The 23335-nt window shown below is 43.8% G+C and overlaps 1 protein-coding gene across 1 annotated transcript in view; it reads left to right on the forward strand.

Moving 5' to 3' along the window:
- LOC141051119 (uncharacterized) overlaps window positions 1-23335 on the forward strand; it is a 200937-nt gene that overhangs the window by 20410 nt on the left and 157192 nt on the right. The window contains 6 exon segments of the mRNA XM_073548007.1: window positions 10572-10721; window positions 10851-11030; window positions 11118-11241; window positions 11325-11440; window positions 11639-11729; window positions 16182-17492. Coding sequence (XP_073404108.1) covers window positions 10572-10721; window positions 10851-11030; window positions 11118-11241; window positions 11325-11440; window positions 11639-11729; window positions 16182-17492 — 1972 coding nt within the window.

Genomic DNA, 23335 nt, shown 5'->3' on the forward strand with positions numbered 1-23335 from the left:
AAACATTCAAAAAAGAACTTGTTCATAATTATTTATAAAAAAAAAATAAATGTTTGCGCTGAAGTATCCTTTGTGAAGTTATCACACCTAAATATATCGTAGAACCACAAGATTCAATGGAAAAAATAAACTCTCAGTTATGCTGTTATGAAAAGGACCATTTCAGAAATCCTGGATGAAGGAAACCGAGCATTTCCGAAACCAGTTGGAAAGGAATTGGTCCATACTGCACTCCGGACTCCTTACTCCGTCACGTTATTATCTACGTCACGAAGGTCCTGCCGGCACCACACACGCCGCAGGTCCTTAACGCTAACCATCATGCTAGCCCACCGTTGGATCCGTGAGTATCTAGAGCGTCTGTTGCCGGCTGGGACAACGCTTCAGAAGAAACCTGCAATATTGTGATCTAATCCTGCCCAGTTTTTAGGGGAATTCAACGTGGCACAGCAGGGGAAGCTTCCCCTTTCTTCAACGCAAGAGAGTTTATTTTTTCCATTGAATATTGTTGTTCTACGATATATTTAGGTATGATAACTTCACAAAGGATACTTCAGCTCAAACATTTATTATTTTTAGTATATTTAATTCTGACAACCTTGTGGTGTGTTGTTCTGTTTTTCAGCTGGTATTCCTTTATACTAGCGCCCCCTACTATATATCTTACTTGTCATATAATTATTTATGTTCTTTTGAAACCATGAGTGGTTCCCACGATGACCAGGTCTTGAGAGTATTCCACAGAATAATAGTTAGGAAAGGCTTCCTCTAGCGTGAATAATCCCTTGTCTTTTTTTGAAAGTGCTATTTACAGTATGTACTTGCATAAGTTAATCTTTATTTCTCTCGTAAACGTCTCTTCTTAAACCAAACTAAATTAATTGTGTCAAGAACTGAGCTGCATATTCCAGATGAGGTCATACGAACGCTTAGTAAAATAATAGTAATGCGTCTCTGTCCCCCAAGTTTATACATGACGGTATCCGGCTGACTTGACGTTATGTAAGGGTGTGACAGGGGCTGTCGTATGCCTCTCCGAATCTATACAGTGTTTGTACCAAGTGTATGGTTTTATTCTATTTTTGTGACTGTATTAATATGTGAATCTGAATAGATCTTCATAGGCACTAATGTACACGGTTAATGTAATGTATTGTGATTAATGTATAATTGTTATTCATGAATAGTGTGTAGGGAAAGTCTAGCATTAAGTTTAGAGTATATAAAGCATAGCATAGTACTTGAGGATTAAGTTAGAAATGAGGAAGATTTAGTTGGAGGCACATTAGATGTAGGAAGTTCAGTGATGTTAGCCCAGCAACCGACTGCTGGGGCAGACGGAGAAAGGAGACAGTTGGTGATTGGTCCAGCCCAAAGTGGGAGATGTTAGGGCCAGTAAAAAGCAACCACTTCCTTGTTTAGTCAGTTAATGAGGAGAGTTTGTCGGTTACAGTTGCTAGAGTGAGTTAACGGTGCAGTTGGCTGAAGCACAGTGTGGGCAAAAACGTTTTGGCGGTATGCGGTTGCAAAAAACTCCATATGGATGTTTCTGCAACATCCGGAGCCTAAGGCTCGAATGGGGGGCTATGCGTAGCAGTGACATCCCTTCTGTACAGTGGATGATGGGTGTGGAACTGTGTGAGAGAAACGTTGCAGATCTTGGGCATTGTGCAGAGCCAGATTGGGAAACCCTGGGCTGACAGGAGGATTAGGTGTAAGGGTAATCCATGGTGAATGTGAGAACAGAGGTGAGATGTTCTGTGTGGAGGAAGCAAGTGACGGAGGGTGCTGTGCCTATACTGCGTGTTAAAGATGGCTGTGCTTGAACTGTTTAGTAAAGACGAACTTGTTAAAATGAGCCAGGTGTCCCCTATTGAATGTGCGGCTGTTCTTGGAATCGGGATCATGGAAACAGCGTAGACCTGCTGCTAAAACGCCTGTGAGCTGCACGGCGCTTACAGCACATGGGAGCTAGGACACCATTTACTTTTGGGGTGCCAGGGTGTGGGAGAACAACAGCCCCTCGCCCATGACTACCCTCTGCGCACCTTACAACTGGATGCTGTGATTTAGTCTGTGATCTGCAAGAATAACCAGATCCTTCTATACAAGTGACTCACTTAGTTTACCTTCTTCTAGATCATATGATTTATGCATATTATTAGTGTGCATAAGTTTATATTTCCCCTCATTGAACCTCATCTGTCTTGTGGTCACCACTTGTAACCAGAGACCATTCCCGGTAGCAGTCATTCACTCAAGCCCTCTGGTCTTTGGTCCAGTTTTCTCTCTCACCCATGACAGCACCACGGAGAGAGGGGGCCGCCTATCAAGGACAGGAACCTACAGATAAAAAGGCGGCACCTCTCCTCCGCCCCCAGTTGGGTTCCTGTCCTTGACGGGGGACCCGTGGAACTAAAAGCAGCGGCAGCAGCTTACCAGGAAGAGGAGTCCAGGGCCGCCCCGTTTGCAGTCCGGCAGCGGGGAGGCCCCTGTCGCGGCGGGGTCGGTTCCTGAAGCCGCCACCGCTGCAGCTGATGGGCTGTTCAGGGTGAGCGGGCGGGGGAGGACCGAGCCGCCGCTCCGGAGAGAAGAATGGGACTGGGAGACGCCGGCATGCGCGGGCAGTGCCGGGGTACAGAGGTGTACCAAGATGGCGCAGCCCCGGAAATGAAGCGATGACTTCTGGGTCCCCGCGGTCAGCGCATGCGCAGTGCGCGCTCCCCGGGGGCACAGCGGTGAAGGCCGGGAGAAGCAGGTGACGTCATCACCGGGAAATTTAAAAAGGGAACGCTGGAGCTGCTCCATGCTCTAGGCGCCCTTTATAATCAGGATGTGGCAGGCGACCCTTGGGTAACACGATTTATGAGGGCCGCAGCCAGGTCTAGACCAATAACCACCCAGAAGATACCATCATGGGATCTAAACCTAGTATTGTCTGCCCTAACAGGACCCCCATTCGAGCCCATTCAGTCAGCTCCCCTGAAAACCTTATCATTAAAAACGATACTATTAGTGGCCCTAACAGCCGCTCGCAGAGTGAGTGACATTCAAGCCTTGTCAGCGATACCCCCATTCACTAAAATCCTGGACGATAGAGTCATATTAAGACCTGACCCAGCATACCTACCCAAGGTGTCAACACACTTTCATAGGTCACAAGAGGTAGTCCTTCCTTCCTTCTGCCCAAACCCTAGGAATAGGGGAGAGGAAAAATTTGACACTGTAGATGTGAAGAGGTGCCTAGTTCAGTACCTAGAGGCCACCAAGGGATGTAGGAAGGAAGGGTCTCTCTTTGTGTGTTTCCAGGGACCTCGGAAGGGGCTCAAGGCATCCAAGAGTACCTTAGCAAGGTGGATAAGGGATACGATTGCCCTGGCGTACTCATCCAGTGGGAATACCATCCCAGAGGGTTTAAAAGCCCACTCTACAAGAGCAATGGCGACCTCATGGGCAGAAAGATCAGAGGTATCAATAGAGCAGATCTGTAAGGCGGCCACCTGGTCAGCACCTTCTACCTTTTTCAAGCACTATCGCCTAGATCTAGCCTCTACGTCTGACCTGACCTTCGGGAGAAGGGTCCTTCAGGCGGTGGTCCCTCCCTAAGCTACCAATCTCTGAAATTCTCTCCGTGGTGCTGTCATGGGTGAGAGAGAATAACTTAGTTACTCACCGATAACGGTGTTTCTCGGAACCCATGACAGCACCCGCTTATCCCCCCCCTTTCACGTGTGCGGTGAGCACGGTTTAATGTGTGTAGAGTGCTTTTTTGTGAGACACGGGGCTTCTCCATAATATGCAATATTATAATGTTATGTATATACTTTTGTTGTTAACTAACCGGGAGACCCTCTGATGCTCTGTAACCAACTGGGGGCGGAGGAGAGGTGCCGCCTTTTTAACTGTAGGTTCCTGTCCTTGATGGGCGGACCCCCTCTCTCCGTGGTGTTGTCATTGGTTCCGAGAAACACCGTTACCGGTGAGTAACTAAGCTATTCGATCTTATTACAAACCTTACATTCTAATCCTATAGATGTTAATTTATCCATTAGGCGTCTATTTGGGACCGTGTCAGATGCCTTTGCAAAGTTCAAAAACACCATATTCACAGCTTCCCCCTCTATCTGGTGAGGTTTCTACTGACCTCATAAAAATGCATCAGTTTGGTTACGTCAATCCTTATTAAAACCTGGCTGATTATCATTCATAATATTACTTTCTATCACATACTCCTGTTTGTAATCCCTTACAAGACCCTCGAATATTTTTTCCACATTGTATGTTAACCTTACTAGTCTATAATTACCTGGGAAAGACCTGGAGCCGTTTTTGAAGATGACCATTGCATTAACCCCTTCATGACCCAGCCTATTTTGACCTTAATGACCTGGCCATTTTTTGCAATTCTGACCAGTGTCCCTTTATGAGGTAATAACTCAGGAACGTTTCAACGCATCCTAGCGATTCTGAGATTGTTTTTTTCGTGACATATTGGGCTTCGTGTTAGTGGTAAATTTAGGTAAATAATTTTTGCGTTTATTTGTGAAAAAAAATGGAAATTTGGCGAAAATTTTGAAAATTTTGCAATTTTCACATTTTGAATTTTTTTCTGTTAAACCAGAAAGTTATGTGACACAAAATAGTTAATAAATAACATTTCCCATATGTCTACTTTACATTAGCACAATTTTGGAAGCAAAATTTTTTTTGTTAGGAAGTTATAAGGGTTAAAAGTTGACCAGCGATTTCTCATTTTTGCAACAAAATTTAAAAAAACATTTTTTTTAGGGACCACCTCACATTTGAAGTCACTTTGAGGGGTCTATATGGCAGAAAATACCCAAAAGTGACACGATTCTTAAAACTGCACCCCTCAAGCTACTCAAAACTACATTCAAGAAGATTATTAACCCTTCAGGTGCTTCACAGGAACTAAAGCAACGTGGAAGGAAAAAATGGACATTTTAATTTTTCCAACAAAAATTTTCTTTTAGCATCAATTTTTTCATTTTCACATGGGTAACAGGATAAAATGAATCCTAAAATTTGTTGGGCAATTTCTCCTGAGTACACCGATACCTCATATGTGGTTATAAACCACTGTTTGGGCGCACGGCAAGGCTCAGAAGGAAAGGAGCGCCATTTGACTTTTTGAATGGAAAATATGCTGGAATATTTATCGGTTACCATGTTGCGTTTGAAGAGTCCCTGTGTGCCTAAACATTGGAGCTTCCGCACAAGTGACCCCATTTTGAAAACTAGACCCTCCAAGGAACTTATCTAGATGCATAGTGAGCACTTTGAACCCCCAGGTGCTTCACAGATTGATCCGTAAAAAAAAAAGGATTTTTTTTCACAAAAATTTTGTTTTAGCCTCAGTTTTTTCATTTTCACATGGGCAACAGGATAAAATGGATCCTAAAATTTGTTTGGCAATTTCTCCTGAGTACACCGATACCTCATATGTGGTCATAAGCCACTGTTTGGGCGCACGGCAGGGCCCGGAAGGGAAGGAGAACCATTTGACTTTTTGAATGGAAAATTAGCTCCGATCATTAGCGGACACCATGTCGCGTTTGGAGAGCCCCTGTGTCCCCATTTTGGAAATTAGACCCCCAAAGGAACCTATCTAGATGTGTGGTGGGAAGTTTGAACCCCCAAGTGCTTCACAGAAGTTTATAACGCAGAGCAGTGAAAATAAAATAATCTATTTTTTTCCCTCAAAAATGATTTTTTAGCCCGATATTTTTTATTTTCACAAGGCTAACAGGAGAAATTGGACCACAAAAGTTGTTGTGCAATTTGTCCTGAGTATACCGATACCCCATATGTGGGGGGAACCACTGTTTGGGCACATGGGAGAGCTCAGAAGGGAAGCAGCGCGATTTTGGAATGCAGACTTTGATGGAATGTTCTGCGGGCATCATGTTGCGTTTGCAGAGCCCCTGATGTGCCTAAACAGTAGAAACCCCCCACAAGTGACCCCATTTTGGAAACTAGTAACATAGTAACATAGTTAGTAAGGCTGAAAAAAGACATTAGTCCATCCAGTTCAGCCTATAAAATTCTGTCAGAATAAATCCCCAGATCTACGTCCTTCTAAAGAACCTAACAATAACTGTAAGATACAATATTGTTACGCTCCAGGAAGACATCCAGGCCTCTCTTGAACCCTTCGACTGAGTTCGCCATCACCACCTCCTCAGGCAGCGAATTCCAGATTCTCACTGCCCTATCAGTAAAGAATCCTCTTCTATGTTGGTGGAAAAACTTTCTCTCCTCCAGACACAGAGTATGCCACCTTGTGACCGTCACCTTCCTTGGTATAAACAGATCCTCTGAGAGATATTTGTATTGTCCCCTTATATACTTATACATGGTTATTAGATCGCCCCTCAGTCGTCTTTTTTCTAGACTAAATAACTAGACCCCCCCCAAGGAGCTTATCTAGATATGTAGTGAGCACTTTGAACCCCCAAGTGCTTCACAGAAGTTTATAAACGCAGACCCATGAAAATAAAAAAAATTTTTTCCTCAAAAATGATTTTTTTTAGCCCGCTATTTTTAATTTTCGCAAGGGTAACAGGATAAATTGGACCCCTAAAGTTGTTGTTCAGTTTGTCCTGAGTACGTTGGTACCCCACATGTGGGGGGACCACTGTTTGGGCGCACGGCAGGGCTCAGAAGGGAAGGAGTGCCATTTGACTTTTTGAATGGAAAATTAGCTCCAATCGTTAGCGGACACCATGTCGTGTTTGGAGAGCCCCTGTGTGCCTAAACTTTGGAGCTCCCCCACAAATGACCCCATTTTGGAAACTAGACCCCCTAAGGAACTTATCTAGATGCATAGTGAGCACTTTGAACCCCCAAGTGCTTCACAGAAGTGTATAACGCAGAGACGTGAAAATATAAAAAAAAATTTTCTCAAAAAATGACTTTTTAGCCTGCTATTTTTTATTTTCACAATGGTAACAGGAGAAATTGGACCCCCAAAGTTGTTGTCCAGTTTGTCCTGAGTACGCTGGTACCCCATATGTGGGGGGGAACCACTGTTTGGGCACACGTCGGGGCTCGAAAGCGAAGTAGTGACGTTTTGAAATGCTGACTTGATGGAATGGTCTGCGGGCGTCATGTTACGTTTGCAGAGCCTCTGATGTGCCTAAACAGTGGAAACCCCCCACAAGTGACACCATTTTGGAAACTAGACCACCCAAGGAACTTATCTAGATGTTTGGTGAGCACTTTGAACCCCCAAGTGCTTCACAGAAGTTTATAACGCAGAGCCGTGAAAATAAATAATCATTTTTTTTCCACAAAAATCATTTTTTTAGCCCCCAATTTTTTATTTTGCCAAGGGTAACAGGAGAAATTAGACCCCCAAAGTTGTTGTGCAATTTTTCCTGAGTACGCTGATACCCCATATGTGGGGGTAAACCACTGTTTGGGCACACGTCGGGGCTCGGAATGGAGGGGGCACTGTTTGACTTTTTGAACGCAAAATTGGCTGTAATAAATCGTGGTGCCATGTCGCATTCGGAGACCCCGTGATGTGCCTAAACAGTCTAAACCCCTCAATTGTAACTCTAACCACAACACACCCCTAACCCAAACCCAACCCTAGTCATAACCCTAACCACAACACTAACCCCAACACACTTCTAACCTTAATCCCAACTCTAACCCTAATCCCAACCCCAACCCACCCCTAACCCTAATCTTAACCCTAATTCCAACCCTAATTCTAACCCTAATTCCAACCCTAACCCTATTTCCAACCCTAATTCCAACCCTATCCCTAATTCCAACCCTATCCCTAATTCCAACCCTAACCCTAATTCCAACCCTAACCCTAATTCTAACCCTAATGGAAAAATAAAAATATATTTTTTTATTTTATTATGTGTGCCTACCTATGGGGGTGATAAACGGGGGGTGTATTTACTTTTTTTTCATTTTGATCACTGAGAGTATATCCAAGATGGAGGCGCCCATGATCTGGGACGGCGGGACCCCGGGAGCCACAGCAGGACATCGGAGGTACCGGCGGGGTCAGGGGGGGATCGGCAGGTGTGGGGAAGGGGAGGGAGATCAGATGATGACGGCGGCGACATTGGAAAATTTGCCTTACTAAAATGTAATGTTTTTGCCCTCCACATCCAATTATGATTTTTATGTTTTAAGCAAAAATAAATGATGTTGTGGTCACTGGTACCAAGGTTTTTGTGAACAGTGACATTTCCAAAAAGCTCTGCATGGTTATAAATGACTAGAAGAGCATTGCCTCTTGTTGGGTATTCCTTAAACTGGCTTATAATATTATCCTGCATCAAACTGAGGAATTTTCTCCCATTTGCGGTCATGATTCCACCACTCATTGTGACTTGGACGCAGTGACTGATTGCTCAGTCATCCAATCTGAGAGTGGGAGTTGCTGAGCTTCCTTCAGGTGTTCCCTGTTACAAGTGATTGCCTAGCTACTTAAGCTGTCCCTTATAGATGCCAGTCATAGCTTTCAGCTCAGTATGGTGTGTTCTCTGCACTTTGTGATCTGAATTCAGACATTTTCATCTTTTGTTGCTGAACCCTGAATTTGCCTACTGACTAAATATTTGTATTACCCCTTTTGCCTTGTTGCACTCTAAAGCCCCCATCACACACAGTGAGATCGCCTCTGAGTCACAAGTTTTGTGACGCAACAGCGATCTCACCAGCGATATCATTGTGTGTGACACGTATCAGCGACCGGCCCCCCCGCTGGGTATCAGTGATCGTGCTCGAAAGCCCCTGGACGTTTTTTTGATCGTTGGTCTCTCGGTGGCCAGCACGCATCGCTGCATGTGGCAGGCGGGAGACCAGCGATCAGCTGGAGCTGGTATCCAAGGTAAACCATGGGTAACTAAGTGTGTGCGTCACTTAGTTATCCGCTGTGTACCTTAGATACAAGCGTGCTGGTTCTAGGAGCTGGTATCCAAGGTAAAGAGCGGGTTTCTAAGTGCCGCGCGGCGCTTAGAAACCCGCTCTTTGCCTTGGATACCAGCTCCCTGCAACAGCACGCTGATATCTAAGGTACACAGCGGGTAACTAAGCGACGTGCACGCTTGTTACCCGTGTCGTCGCTGTCCTGATCGCTGCTGAGATCTGCCTGTTTGGCAGCTCACCAGCGATCATGTAGCGACACACCAGCAATCCTGACAAAGTCATATCCTTGTCGGGATCGCTGGTGCTTCGCAATGTGTGACGGGGGCCTAACTCTAGATTGAATATTGACTACACCTTTGTCTCTTCCCTCTATTTATGAGGTTCTTTCCTGGCTCTTGACCTCGGACTCCTTGATTACCCTGACTCACAGCTTTCCTGTGAAAAGTGACTCCGCATCAGATTTGCATTTGAAGCAAACCCCAATCTTTATCTGGGTAGCTAAAATTTCCCATAATCATTACTGTACCAGCCTGTGCAGCCCGCGCCACCTGTAGCTGACCCTCCAGGTCCTGAGTGATGTTGGAAGATTTATATATTACACCAAAAATTACTTTTTCAGGGTGTATTTCCCTATGTAATTCCACTCAAAAGTTCCTCTCCTATTTTCTATCACACTTGTTTTCATATCACTCTAACATAAAATTTTTGCTCCTAATTTCCTGCTCAGGGAGTAGCATGCTCCTCTCAAAATTATCAATCGCTTTCAGTATTGCACTTTCCTCCTCCAGATCTCTAATATGAGCCACCGGTGGGCGACCATGCTCACATCTGCCATAGCGGTATGCACCCTGGAACTCCTGCTCCAGTTCTGCATGTATATGTCAGACGCTGCATTGAAGGAAACCTCCAATCCTGCTATCCAATATCCAAACAAACAGTAAAGAATGATAAAAGGATAAGATAAAATAAAATATTTACAGGCCTTGAACTTCTTTTTTAAACACACCCCATTTGGGGGCCCAAAAGTTCTATTGCTGAACTGTCATTTTTTCGAGAGGAAACAATAGGATGGGAATCTATGCAGAAAAAGTGTCATTTGCAAGGTCTGTCACTGGAGATGCTGTGTCTTGTTGGAGCGGGGGGGGGGGGGGGGTGCCGCCGCTTGGTGGACGTGTGTGATGATTATATAATTCATTATTTTAAATAAACTGAAAAATTAAATACTAAAATGAAGAAATGAGCCACAATCATAGTGTGAGCCCATTTTACAGTTGGTTGTTGTAGATGCACGGCGTCTCCTTTTTCCTTACCTTCTTAGGGTATCGCAATACCTTGTTCCGACTCTGACAGCATGAGTTGTATTTTGCCACTATTTTGGGCTAGACATAACTAACTGATTGCCTTTTGTTAACACATTTTTGGAAAATGGAAAAAGGACAGCAATTACGTTATTATTGTTGCATTTTACATGAACAATTGCTCAGTTACCAAATATGCATATTGTTTTTGACCTCCTCATTGTGACATCGCTACCGATCACAACATATAAGGACATAAAAATCCAGCTTTTGAATCTCTTCAATCAGCATCATAAAATATTACATAAAGGTGTGCAAGCTGCCTGAGCAATCAAATCGTCTTTTGCCGTTCAGGTCCCTACATTATCGGATCCTCTGAGTGGAGAGTTTCTGTATAAGAGAATTTTCTTCATTGACCCATCCAGGATGGATAGGGACAGAGACAAGATGGCGGAGAGGATATTACACCTCACCCTAGAGATCCTCTTCCGGCTTACTGGAGAGGTGAGAGATTCTGATGACAACACATTACATAATTCTTATCTATGGGAATAACCGATGGACAGAACTGGAGAGGGGAGGACTCTGGAAATGTCTGTAGTGAGATTTATTAATGTGTCTCTCCATAACCAGGATTACACAGTAGTGAAGAAGACCTCTAGGGGGCGCTGTCAGGCCCCTGTGTCTGAGGGATGGGGAAGACCCCTGAGCCCAATCACGATGCCCCCACCTCACTCCCTGATCCATGAGGACATCAATGACCAGAAGATCCTAGAACTCACCTACAAGATGATTGAGCTGCTGACTGGAGAGGTGACACTGCTGGGAATGCTGGGACATTGTACAGTAAGGCTATGAAGGTATCGGAGGGGGGGATGACGGTATCATTGTATGTGTCAGGTTCCTATAAGGTGTCAGGATGTCGCCGTCTATTTCTCCATGGAGGAGTGGGAGTATTTAGAAGGACACAAAGATCTGTACAAGGACATCATGATGGAGAGTTCCCAACCCTTCACATCACCAGGTAGTAGAAATAAATAAATACACATGGCCTATAATTATCTGTATGTAAAGAATGAATTCAGTCCCTGTATGTGTTTCCTCCAGATATATACAGTAAGAGGACAACACCAGACTGTAAACAAGAACCAGAGAGATGTCCCCGTCCTCTTCTTCCACAGGACTGTAAACAAGAAGATCCCAATGTTCCTCAGGATCATCAGGTAGATGGAGAGAAGGTGTCATGAGATCTCCCCTATGATGTGTAGACGGCTGTGAAGGTCTTGTGCTCAGTCTTGTTTTATCCACCAGTATTATATGTTTTATACTTGTGTAATGAGAACGGTGGAGATGGCAGGATTAGAGCTGATCATAGATGTGACTTCTCCATCTGTCTGTGACTTTTACAATATTTGTTTCAGGGTGGAGATCTGACCCATATTAATACTACAGAGACATATGTGAGGAGTGATGAGCAGTGTAAAGAGGAGATTCCTACATATGACTACCCAGGTGAGCAGTAACAAGGAGTATTAGTGACAGATTCTTCCCAGTGGTGTATTTCAATTATATCAATTAAGTGGACACCATTCTGCTAAACCAATGTATGATCCTCCAGCTACAACTTTTCTCATTACTTTGGTCATTGTAAGTTCTTCTGTTGGAGTGAGATTGGTTTTGACCAGAGCTAACAGCCCAAAGGATTCACCCTAACCCTGGGAATTAGATCCTTAGCTGCCCAGATCTCTAAACTGCAAAGCCAAATGACTGCGTACGCGGAATGTGCTGACAACTTACAAAATCATATGAAGAAAACTATAATAATTTTGGTGGGTCTTGGTTTTATGACAAATCACCATTCCATGTTCTGTGAGCGCCACTTTTTTTTTACTTTTTCTCTAAGTACTCAAATATAAACAGTAGACACAAGAAAGAGAATACGGTTATCGTATTTCTCCTTTTTAATGCCAAATTTCTGCATAGGGTAACTGTAACAAATGAGGGAGATTAGTATTATTCCAAAGTACATGGAGGCCGTGCAGCTCAATGTCTTCTAAAATGTAGTTAGAATAATAAAAAATAGAGGACAGTAATTAAGTGAACCTGTCATGTCCCGAAAATGCTATTAACCTGTAGATATGGGGTTAAAGTGCAGGTTAATAGTGTTCTAAAGATGATCTGCCGATGCATTGAAAACCCCACTGCTGGGAGGAAATTAGTTTCTGGCTTTTATTCTTAGAGGCATGCCAGATTGTCTGCAGTCACTGCTTTCCGCATTATTACTCCCGGCAGCTCCTGGCTTTCAGTCGTAGAGGCATGCCAGATCGTCTTCTGTCATTGTTCTCAACATTGTAATCGGCGATGTTAAGCAACAGCACTTTGTCTGACAGCCGGCTCAGTGCAGATGGTTGTCGTCAAAGAGTCAGAACATGCGTTCACAGTGCTGAGAGCCGTGACTGAAGACGATCTGGCACACCTTCATGACTGAAACCAGAAGCTGCTGGGAGGAATAAAGTTAATTTCCTCCCAGCAGCTGAGCTGTCAGTGCAGCAGCCGATTAGCTTTAGAAAGCTATTACCTTGCAGATTAACCGTACATCTGCAGGTTAATTAATTGATACATAAAGGTCTGATATTTTTACCTTCTAGAGCCTGAAAGGTATTTTTTCTGTTTAGAATTCTACAAATGGTCATTATATATAAGAGGCCAGAAAATAAAAATTCTACCTATCTCATTAACCTATTTTTGGAGGGACCAAAGGACTTTTGAAGTGACTTTGATGTTTGCATGTTTTAGAAAATTGCACTCCCTATAGTTTAAAAAAACACATTCACAAAGATTGTTAACCCTTTAAATTGTGTATCACAATAACTGACAAGGAAGCTTTATGATTAAATGTCATGTTAAACATGTGTTTCGGAAATCGCTATGCAGCTTCTTCTGAACACTGCTATATATAGCAGCTAGGAGAGATAGTTATTAAAATTTAACTTTTAATTACGGTATATCAATTTTAAATTGAAATGGGTCCTGAGAGGACACCTAGCCACAAGGCCCCGAGACTATAATGCTTGAAGATAACAGGCCTAAGCAGGACTGCGTTCATGGGAGTTCCAGATCGTCAGCCTCACCCTACAGGGGAAGGAGGAATTGGAAGCGCAGGACGAGTGGATGACTCGTGCCTAGCAGTACTGTAGTGTTCAAGCTGGGTTGTGGTAAAGTGTTAAGAAACAGTAGACATAGAGAATACTAGAGAGAACAAAGGAAGAAAACTGTGGAAAATGCTTTGAGTTCTAAAGGAAACGTTCAGAACACTTTGTCCCCGCTATCCCTTGCATATATTTCCTTTCAAATTCAGAAAAAAAGTTTATTCTTGAATGGTGTTCTCCCTCATTGAACTGTGAAACATCTGGTCCTGGCAAACCACCAACATCAGTTACATGCAGCCTACATGGGTATAGCACTCTCACAGCACAAGTCCACACACCCAGCCAGGGCCTCCATTTTTATGTAACGTGCCGGGGTGCAACAGACGACTGCATGGCCCCTACTACCGCCCTGTGTCCTGTTACACACTCACACCATAAATTTTTAAGTAGGTTAGTGGACGCTAACAGTGTTTCTGCATACTGCATGCTATCCTCCATATCTTCACTCCACGACACAGACAGTGCAACCATTTTTATGCCACACTTGCATCAGTTATTGAATCGGTCGCACATCTCGTGCATGGCAGAGTGCAATGAAGCAAAAGACATCCCTGGCACAACAACCTCACAAAAAAGCTTCGACAAGTGCCTGGGGTTGTAGAGCGGCGCTGAAAGAAAACGCACTCACAGGAAGATTTCACCCCTTCAAACAAGCATTCAAGTCACCCCTCTCCTTTTCTAAATAAGATTATATCACCACCCTTGTATCTTCTTTATCCCACAACCCCAAACAGCCATTCATCACCTTTAACTCCCTCCACTTCCACCTCCGACCCCCTCATCTCTGCAGAAGCCTTTGCCGCACATTTCAAAAATAAGATTAACCAAACAAGGCAAATCTTTACTGCCCATCCACCACAACCCTTCTTTATAACAGGCCACTGACGATCCCCCATAACCTTCCCACCATCACAGAAAGAGACCTTTCTCATCTCCTCTCCAAAGCGTACTTCACCACTTGTGCACTCATTCCCATTCCACCTCCTCACCAACCTCACCACCCTGCCCCTAACCCATCTCTTCATCCTATCTCTAACCTCTGGTACCTTCCATTCGGCTTTCAACCGTGCCACAATCACACCTATTCCGAAGAAGCCATCCCTCGCACCGACCTCTACGTCCAGTTATTGCCCCATATTGCTGCTCCCTTACACCTCCAACAGCATGTCCATGCTGAACTTTCCTCCCATCTCTCATCTAATTCACTGTTTGACAATCTACAGTCTGGATTCCTTCCCCACCATTACACCGAGACTGAACTGACCAAAATTACTAACAGCTTACTGCCAAAGCTAACAGACAACTCTCTATACTCTTCCTTCTAGACCTGTCCTCTGCCTTCGACACAGTTGACCACTCCCTGCTACTACAAATCCTCTTTTCCTTTGGCATCAAAGACCTTGCCCTCTCCTGGATCTTCTCATACCTTTCCAACCAAACATTTATTGTCTCCTACCTCCTACTCACACATTACCTCCTCATCCTAAGCTCTCTCTGTTGGTGTCATTTAAGGCTGTGCCCTGGGACCCGTACTCTTCTCAGTCTATATCTTTGGCTTGGGACAACTCATAACGTCCTAGTACTCAGATCTACCTCTCTGGCCCAGATGTCACCTCTCTGCTATCCAGAATTCTGAGTGTCTGTCAGCTATATCCTTCTACTCATCGCGCTTCCTAAGGCTCAATGTAGACAAAACTGAACTCATCATCCTCCCTCCACGTCATGTAAATTCCCTACCTGATCTATGTATCACAATAAATTACATCACGCTTTTCCCCTGTACCAGAATTCCATTGCCATGGAGTAGTCATCAACTTTGCACTGTCCTTCAAACTGCACCTTCAAGCTCTCACCACTTCCTGTCAACCTCCAATATTTCCAGAATCCATCCTCTCCTCAACTCTAAATCTACTAAAAGGTTAGTGCATGCCCTCATCATCTCCTGCCTCAGCTACTACAATATCATCCTCTGTGGCTTCCCAGCAAACTCTCGCACCTCTCCAGTCCATTTTTAACTCTGCTGACTGACTCCTCTGCTTCTCCTGTCTGCAAATACCTTCCTTGGCTCCCAATTCCCTAAAATAATACCAAATCACTCCATAATCTATATTCTCTGTATATCTCTGAACAATTCTCCCAATATTTTCCTATATGTAACCTCCGGTCCTCTAAAGACCTCCATACTTATACTCTCCTCACTCAATCGCCTACAAGACTTTTCCAAACTATCCCCCATCGTCTGGAGTTTTGTGCCCCAACATATCCAAATATCCTCCTCATTTGGAACTTTCAGATGGAACTTGAAAACCCATCTCTCGAAGAAAGCCAACAGCCTGCACTGACCCCCCCCTGCCACCTCACCACCACCAAAGCTGCTGCAAACCCCCCAACCTACTGTCTCTTTCCCCATTATCCTGTAGACTGTAAACCTGCAAAGTCTGTCATTGTTAGTTTGTTCACTGTAATTTATATTTGTATTGTGTATGTAACCCCTTCTCATGTACAGCTCCATGGAATCAATGGTGCACTAAAAATAACAATAATAATACAAGGCCCAGAAGTGAGGGAGACATTTGGCTGTGGGAGAGCAGATTTTGCTGAATTGTTTTATGGAAACTATACTGCTTTTGAGAAGCTTTCAGCTACTAGAATTGTGGAAAACAAAGCAATTTCTATGGATATTTTTTTAGAAATGTTCTGAAAATGTAATTTTTAATGATATTTTATTAAAAATAATAATCTTTCTTCTTGGTAGATGACTGTACCAGGAGATCAGAGGGAAAACTAACATCTTCAGTTTTTAAATCAGAAGACCTTGATATCACACAAAATATAACTGAAGTGTATGCCATTATTCCAGATATACCGTCATCACTTCATAGCAGAGATCAATCATTTGATATTTTTAAACAGGTCCCATATTCTGATTCATTTCAGACTATTAAAGAAAATGAAACTTCCAAAAAAAGCATGGAAAATCAAACTTCTCTTACAGCAAAGAAGCCATTTTCAAGTGTAGAATATGGAAAAAGTTTTTCCCTTAAAATGCCTTTTGTTACACATCAAAAAATTGACACAGAAAAGAAAATATTTTCTTCAGAGTGTGGCAAAATATTTAACCACAAATCAGAGCTTGTTATACATGAGTGTGTTTACGCAAGAGAGAAGCCATATTCATGTTCAGAATGTGCAAAATGTTTTGCAAAGAAATCACAACTTGTTGTACACCATAGAATTCACACAGGAGAGAAGCCATATACATGTTCAGAATGTGGGAAATGTATTGCCGATAAATCACATTTTCTTAGACATCAGAGAAGTCACACAGGGAAGACACCATATTTATGTTCAGTATGTGGGAAATATTTGGTAGATAACTTCAATCTCGTTATACATCAGAAAAGTCACACAGGGGAAAAGCCATATTCATGTTCAGAATGTGGGAAATGTTTTGCAAGTAAATCATATCTTGCTAGGCACCAGAAAATACATACAGGAGAAAAGCCTTTTTCATGCTCTGTATGTGGGAAATGTTTTTTAGGTAAATCAGATCTTGTTAGGCACCAGAAAATGCATACAGGGGAGAAGCCTTTTTCCTGCTCAGAATGTGGGAAATGTTTTGCACATAAAACACGTCATCTTGATCATCAGAGAACTCACACAGGGGAGAAGCCATTTTCATGTTCAGACTGTGGGAAATGTTTTACACAGAAGTCAGATCTTGTAAGTCATCTGAGAATTCACACAGGAGAGAAGCCTTTTTCCTGCTCAGAATGTGGGAAATGTTTTTCATATAAAACACATCTTCTTGAACATGGAAGAACTCACACAGGGGAAAAGCCATATTCATGTTTACATTGTGGGAAATGTTTTGCAAGGAAAACACCGCTTATTTCACATCAGAGAACTCATACAGGGGAAAAGCCTTTTTCATGTTTAGAATGTGGAAAATGTTTTTCAGATCAATCAAATTGTATTCGACACCAGAAAACTCACACAGAGGAGAAGCCGTTTTCATGTTCAGAATGTGGGAAATGTTTTACACTGAAGTCAGATGTTGTAAATCATCAGATAATTCACACAGGGGAGAAGCATTTTTCATGTTCAGAATGGAAAATGTTTTACCCACAAATATCATCTTCTTGAACATCACAAATGTCACACGGAGAAGCCATTGTCATAAATAGAAAATAAGTGTTTTACTTGAAATTCATATTTTGTTGGACACCAAGAAAATCTCACATGGGGAGAAATGTGAGATTTTGACAAATTATACAAGAATTTCATAACAAATAGTCAAAGTAAAGATATAATTAAAAGAGAAAGGAAAAGCATTTTAAAACTTACATTAGAATTAAAAATATGAAGTTACTAACAGACATCTGTTATGTCTAAATCAAATAGCAATATTTGATGAGCGCTCCATTTCTGAATGTATTTATCTTATCTATATTGCAATAATAAACATGTTTATGTTGCAAATTACTATTTACATATATGATCCATTCCGTCTTTGCTGGAACAACTGGTGTGATCCATTTTTTTAATAATGTTTCAGCCATCAATATAATAAATAGTAGAATTCAAATAATACGTTCTCTACTGGTCAGTAGCCAGTATCTGATTAACTACAGGTTCGAAGTTCTAGTGAGTGCATGTAGCCTGTCAAAACATAAGAGGGACCAGTTTTTGAGGAAAAGTTAGGGAGGAAGCACAGAGAATTGCAAGCTTAGTGAGTTGGGTGAAGAATCAGTCTAAATAAATGTGTTTTTAGGGCATGAGTAAATCTGGATACTAGGAATTAACTGGATTGTCTTCGGTAGTGCATTTCAGAGAACTGGTGCAGCACGAGAAAAGTCATGAGACTGATGTGGGAGTTTGGATTAAATAGCATGTTAGTCAGAGGTCAATAACAGCATGGAGAGCAGAAGTAGGAAGGTAAATTGAGATGAGGAAGGAGAAGTAAGGCGGTGCAGAACTTGTACTCTGTGGAGGATGCGAATCCAGTGCAATGACTGGCACAGAGTGGAGGCATCAGTGTAGGGTTGGACAGAAATTTGTTCCTGGCTGCTGCATTAAGGATACATTGGATAGGAGAGAGTCACAATAGTTCAAATGAGAATAAATCAACACAACAGTAACACTTTTTGCAGAGTCATAGGTAAGAAGAGAACAAATTCTAGAGTTGTTTTTGACATGTAGTTGCATACAGGGAATGAAGGAAAGATCTGAGTGAAATATCCCAAGACCATGAGCTTGCTGCCACCCACCCACAGAAATGGTAATATCGAGTTTAGATAGGTTAGTTGGCGAAGAAAACAAGGAAAGCAGTTTGTGACAGTTTTTTTTAGATAGAGGGAAGACATGATGTTAGAGGCAGCGGATAGACAATCACTGGTATTTTGTAGTAACGCGGCGATGATGTCATGTATTGAGAATCAAATCTGCTGATTATTTGTTCAATAGGGGTAGTGTATAGAAAAATGAGGAGGGGACCCAGAACTGAAGAGCTGGCAAATGATACATTGAAGGATTCGTTAGAGATATAGGAGGAGAACAAATAATCTGACATATCAATATTTTCACTTTAAAATATAACCATAATATGTGATAGGGGTCCCTTAACTTAATCTAACATTTAGAACACTCTGGATCCCTTTTATTATTCATCATTGACAATACCTTGGTTGTTAAATAAATCCTATCTGTAATGAAAAATTACAAAATTCTATAATCAACATTTTTAGAAAGCAAAGTCTCAGGCTGTGTACCCACGTTGCGGATTGTATGCATTTTTGTCACGTTTTTCGCTGCGGAAACGCTGCGAAAACACATACAGAACACACCCCATGCATTCCTATGGCAATCCGCACATACTGTGCTAATGCTGCGTATTTTTCCGCAGCGGAATCGCATCGAGGAAAAAAACACAGCATGCTCATTCTTTTTTCGGAATCGCGGCGATTCCGCACCCATAGGAATGCATTGACCACTTACTTTCCGCATGTGGCTATGCCCACCATGCGCAAATGAGCGGATCATGTGCAGATGGTACCCACGGTCTGGAGGAGAGGAGATTCTCCTCCAGGCCCTGGGTACCATATCCCTGTAAAAAAAAGAATTAAAATAAAAATCGGGTTATATTCACCTTCCGGCATCCCGCGCAGTCTTACCGATGCTCCCGCCAACTCCCGTTCCCAGTAATACCTTGCAGCAAGGACCTGTGATGACATGGTCTCGTGAGACCGCTACAGTATCGCGAGACCACTACGTCATCAAAGGTCTCACAAGGCATCGCTGGGAACGGGAGCATCGCGAGGATCGGGAACGCTATAGAATGTTATTTTTAACATTCTATCTTTTACTATTGATGCCGCATAGGCAGCCTCAATAGTAAAAAGTTGGTCACACTAGTCAAACACTATGACAAGTGTGACCAACCTGTCAATCACATTCCAAGCGATGCTTAAAATCGCTTGGAATGCGCTTGAATTCCACACGTGAAAATCGTGTGAAAAACGCATGTTTTCTGCGGGAAAACGCATGTGAATTCACATGCTTTTTCCCACAGCGGGAGTTGCGGAAATGCTGCAGAAGTTTCCGCAGCATCTCTGCAATGTGGGTACATAGCCTCAGTATTCTAGACAATTGTCCGTAATTTATATTTGCGTAATGAGAACTGTGAACATGGCCAGATTCTAGTTGATCATAGATGTGGCTTCAACATCTGTCTGTGACTTTTATAAACCATCTTTGTTTCAAAGACCTGACCCATATTAATACTACAGAGACCTATGGGTCCCTACGATGCCCTAGACCCCTCGATCACAGCCGGAGAACTAAATAGGCCTAAAGAAAGAAAGGGGAAATCTAAACTGCCCCAGAGCAGACCCCAAAGCAATAGGCAGCCCCCAACATATAATGACGGTGAAGCAAGATGAAAACACTAAACACAGATAGAAAGATAGGTTGAGCAAACGATGGGGCCCAAGCTAACTAAAAAGGACAGGATAGAAAAGCTGCTGTCTGCAGTCCGTAAAAAACCCTACCAAAAAATGTCCCAACTGTCTGATAGGAAAAACAGGCCCTGAAGTCGCTAGGACTTCAAAATGACTATATCAGCACTCAGGTAAATTCTGAAGACAGAGCAAAGAGACAAACTGATCAGAGCCAAAAATGGAACTCAGCACACCCCCGACCGGGGATGGCTGAACTCCAAAAAACAAGGTAAACAAAACAAAACTAATAAGTTCAATAGCAGAGCAAAAACTTATCTTTGGGAAGCAGGAATCAGACTGGTCTCCAAGAATCCAGCAGAGAAATCACCAGCGACTCAGAAGGGCGTCGGCTGCCTTATATCCAGTCAGAAGTTCCTGTTACCCAGTCATCATCTACCAGATCAGGTGTTTGGTAATCAGCCTCACTACCTTCACCAGAAGAGGGAGTTCATCAGACATCGACGGTGAAGGGGAAAATGAACTCACAACACCTCGGACTTGGATGGCTGTTGGCGGAACGGGATGGCTTTTGCCCAGATGGTTGCAGGTATGACCAGGTTTAACAGGATTCAGATATTTCTGTGGAGACAGACAGACAGCATGAGAATATGATCGAACAGTTCTAAAATGAGAGGCAAAGGGTACCTGTTTTTTACCGTGATCTGGTTTAGTCCCCGGTAATCAATGCAGGGCCGCAAGGATCCGTCCTTTTTCTTCACAAAGAAGAATCCTGCTCCTGCCGGAGACGATGATTTTCGGATAAACCCTCTGGCCAAATTTTCATGGATGTAGTCCGACATGGCCTGAGTCTCTGCTTGGGAAAGAGGGTAAACTCTCCCACGGGGAGATGTTCCAGGAAGAAAATAAGTTGGACAGTCATACAACCTGTGGGGAGGGAGTTTCTCAGCCTCTTTTTTCCCGAAGACATCCGAGAAGGACCGGTAAGAGGATGGTAACCCAGGCAGGGTAGCAGGTTGGACTGGGGGTGAAACTGGTTCAATCCGGGTTAAGCACTGGTCCGTGCAGGAATCTCCCCAAGCACGATCTTGCCTGTTCTCCAATTAAGGACTGGTTCGTGTCTCTGGAACCAGGGCAAACCTAAAAGCAAGGGGTGAGACAAACCAGGGTACACTTAAAAATGAATTCTTTCAGTATGCATTGGACCTATCCGGAGTTCCACTGGCTCAGTCTGGAACTGGACGGGTTCGGTCAGTGGCTTGCCATCGACAGAGGTCACCCGCAATGGATTGGAAAGAGACTGGACTGGTAAGCGGTAATGATCCACCAGCGTCTGCTGGATAAAATTCCTGGCGGCTTCGGTATCCAACAGACAGTCCCAAAAATGTTATTTCTCTGTAGGACACGGAGACCGAGATCTGCAATGAAGGACAGGAATATTCTCTACCTAGGGTGGCCTCTCCTACCGAGCCTAGGCACTGGAGTTTCCCAACTTCTTAGGGCAAGAGCGGATCAGATGTTCGGAACTACCACAATAGAGACAACTTCCTTCTTTGTGACGCGCCTCCTGGCGGCGGCGGGCAAAACTTACTCGGTCAACCTCCATAGCTTCGGGAGAAGAAGGTGAGGTAGCCATTTTGGAAGAACTAGAGTCCAGGTGGTAGAACCTCTTGTCTCGCTTAATCTCCATGAAACGCTCTTGAAAACGCAGGTCAATCCGGTTTGCCAAGGAAATCAGGTCATCCAAGGTGGTAGGCCTGTCCCGTCCCGCCAGGTCATCCTTGATTTTTCCAGATAGGCCCTCCCAGAAGGTAACCAGCAAGGCCTCATTGTTCCAGGATAATTCAGACGAGAGGGTGCGGAATTGAACCGCATACTGAGCCACCGTGAGGGTTCCTTGGCGTAAGCGAAGCAGGGCAGAAGCAGTCGACGTGACCCGGCCAGGTTCATCGAAGGTCCTGCAAAAAGTCTCTAGGAAAGATTGAAGATCATTAACCAGCGGGTCTCCTCTCACCCATAACGGGTTTAGCCAGGCGAGAGCCTCTCCTGCTAGATGTGACATAATGAAGCCCACTTTGGCATGGTCAGAAGCAAACATGTGCCCCAAGATTTCGAAGTGTAAGGTACACTGATTGAGAAAACCCCAACACTGAGTGGGGTCACCATGGAAGCGGGTAGGAGTCGCCAGGCGAGGGCCCTTGCTTGCCGTGACAGCAGGTACCTGAGTGCTGATAGATGAATCAGGAGAAGCCGGGTTCAGCAGAGAATCCATGCGGGTGGACAGGTTACATAAATACGTCGTGATCTTGTCCTGTTGATCTCTTAAACGTGTCACCTCTTGGCACAGTTCCATAGTCGGAGGCCTCTGGGGTCCAGCGGATTCCATGGCCGGAGCAATCTGTAACGAATGGAAACGGAGGCAGAGATGAAGTTCACATTCATTTTTTATTTTTAAAGTGGAACCTCAGGACCACGGTCCGGGGGGCTCCGAAAGGGGCGCAACTAGTGAGCCCCGGGTACCCGTTGTAAAGTCCCTCAGACAGGACCAGAATGGAATACCTGGGGGACACAGGTGTTACCTCCAGTTAGACCCCGGGCACGTGGCAGTTGTCCCAGCGGGACCAAAAGGGATAACAGAAGTAGCAGTGAGACGGGTCCTGGATCCCGGGTGGATGGTAGATAGCTGGTTCCAGTAACCTTGACACAGTCCTCGGACTCGGATGGCTGTTGGAGCCAGACAGCATGAGAAAATGCACAGAGACTGCTTAACGCAGCGCAGACTGATTAGCAACAGAACCGGATGTAGCAATGATTGATACTCGTTGCTCTGGCGCTCTCCATATGGAGAGCCGGCTGCTGCATAGGAACAGCACGCAAAGCACGAGGTGAGTGCCCTGGACGGGGGCAGCAGCAGACCGGGGCACAGAGCCAGGACAGGAACCGGGTGTAACAA

This window comes from Dendrobates tinctorius, unplaced genomic scaffold, assembly GCF_039654945.1.
Source record: "Dendrobates tinctorius isolate UK_male_01 unplaced genomic scaffold, ASM3965494v1 ptg000155l, whole genome shotgun sequence".
NCBI lineage: Eukaryota > Metazoa > Chordata > Amphibia > Anura > Dendrobatidae > Dendrobates > Dendrobates tinctorius.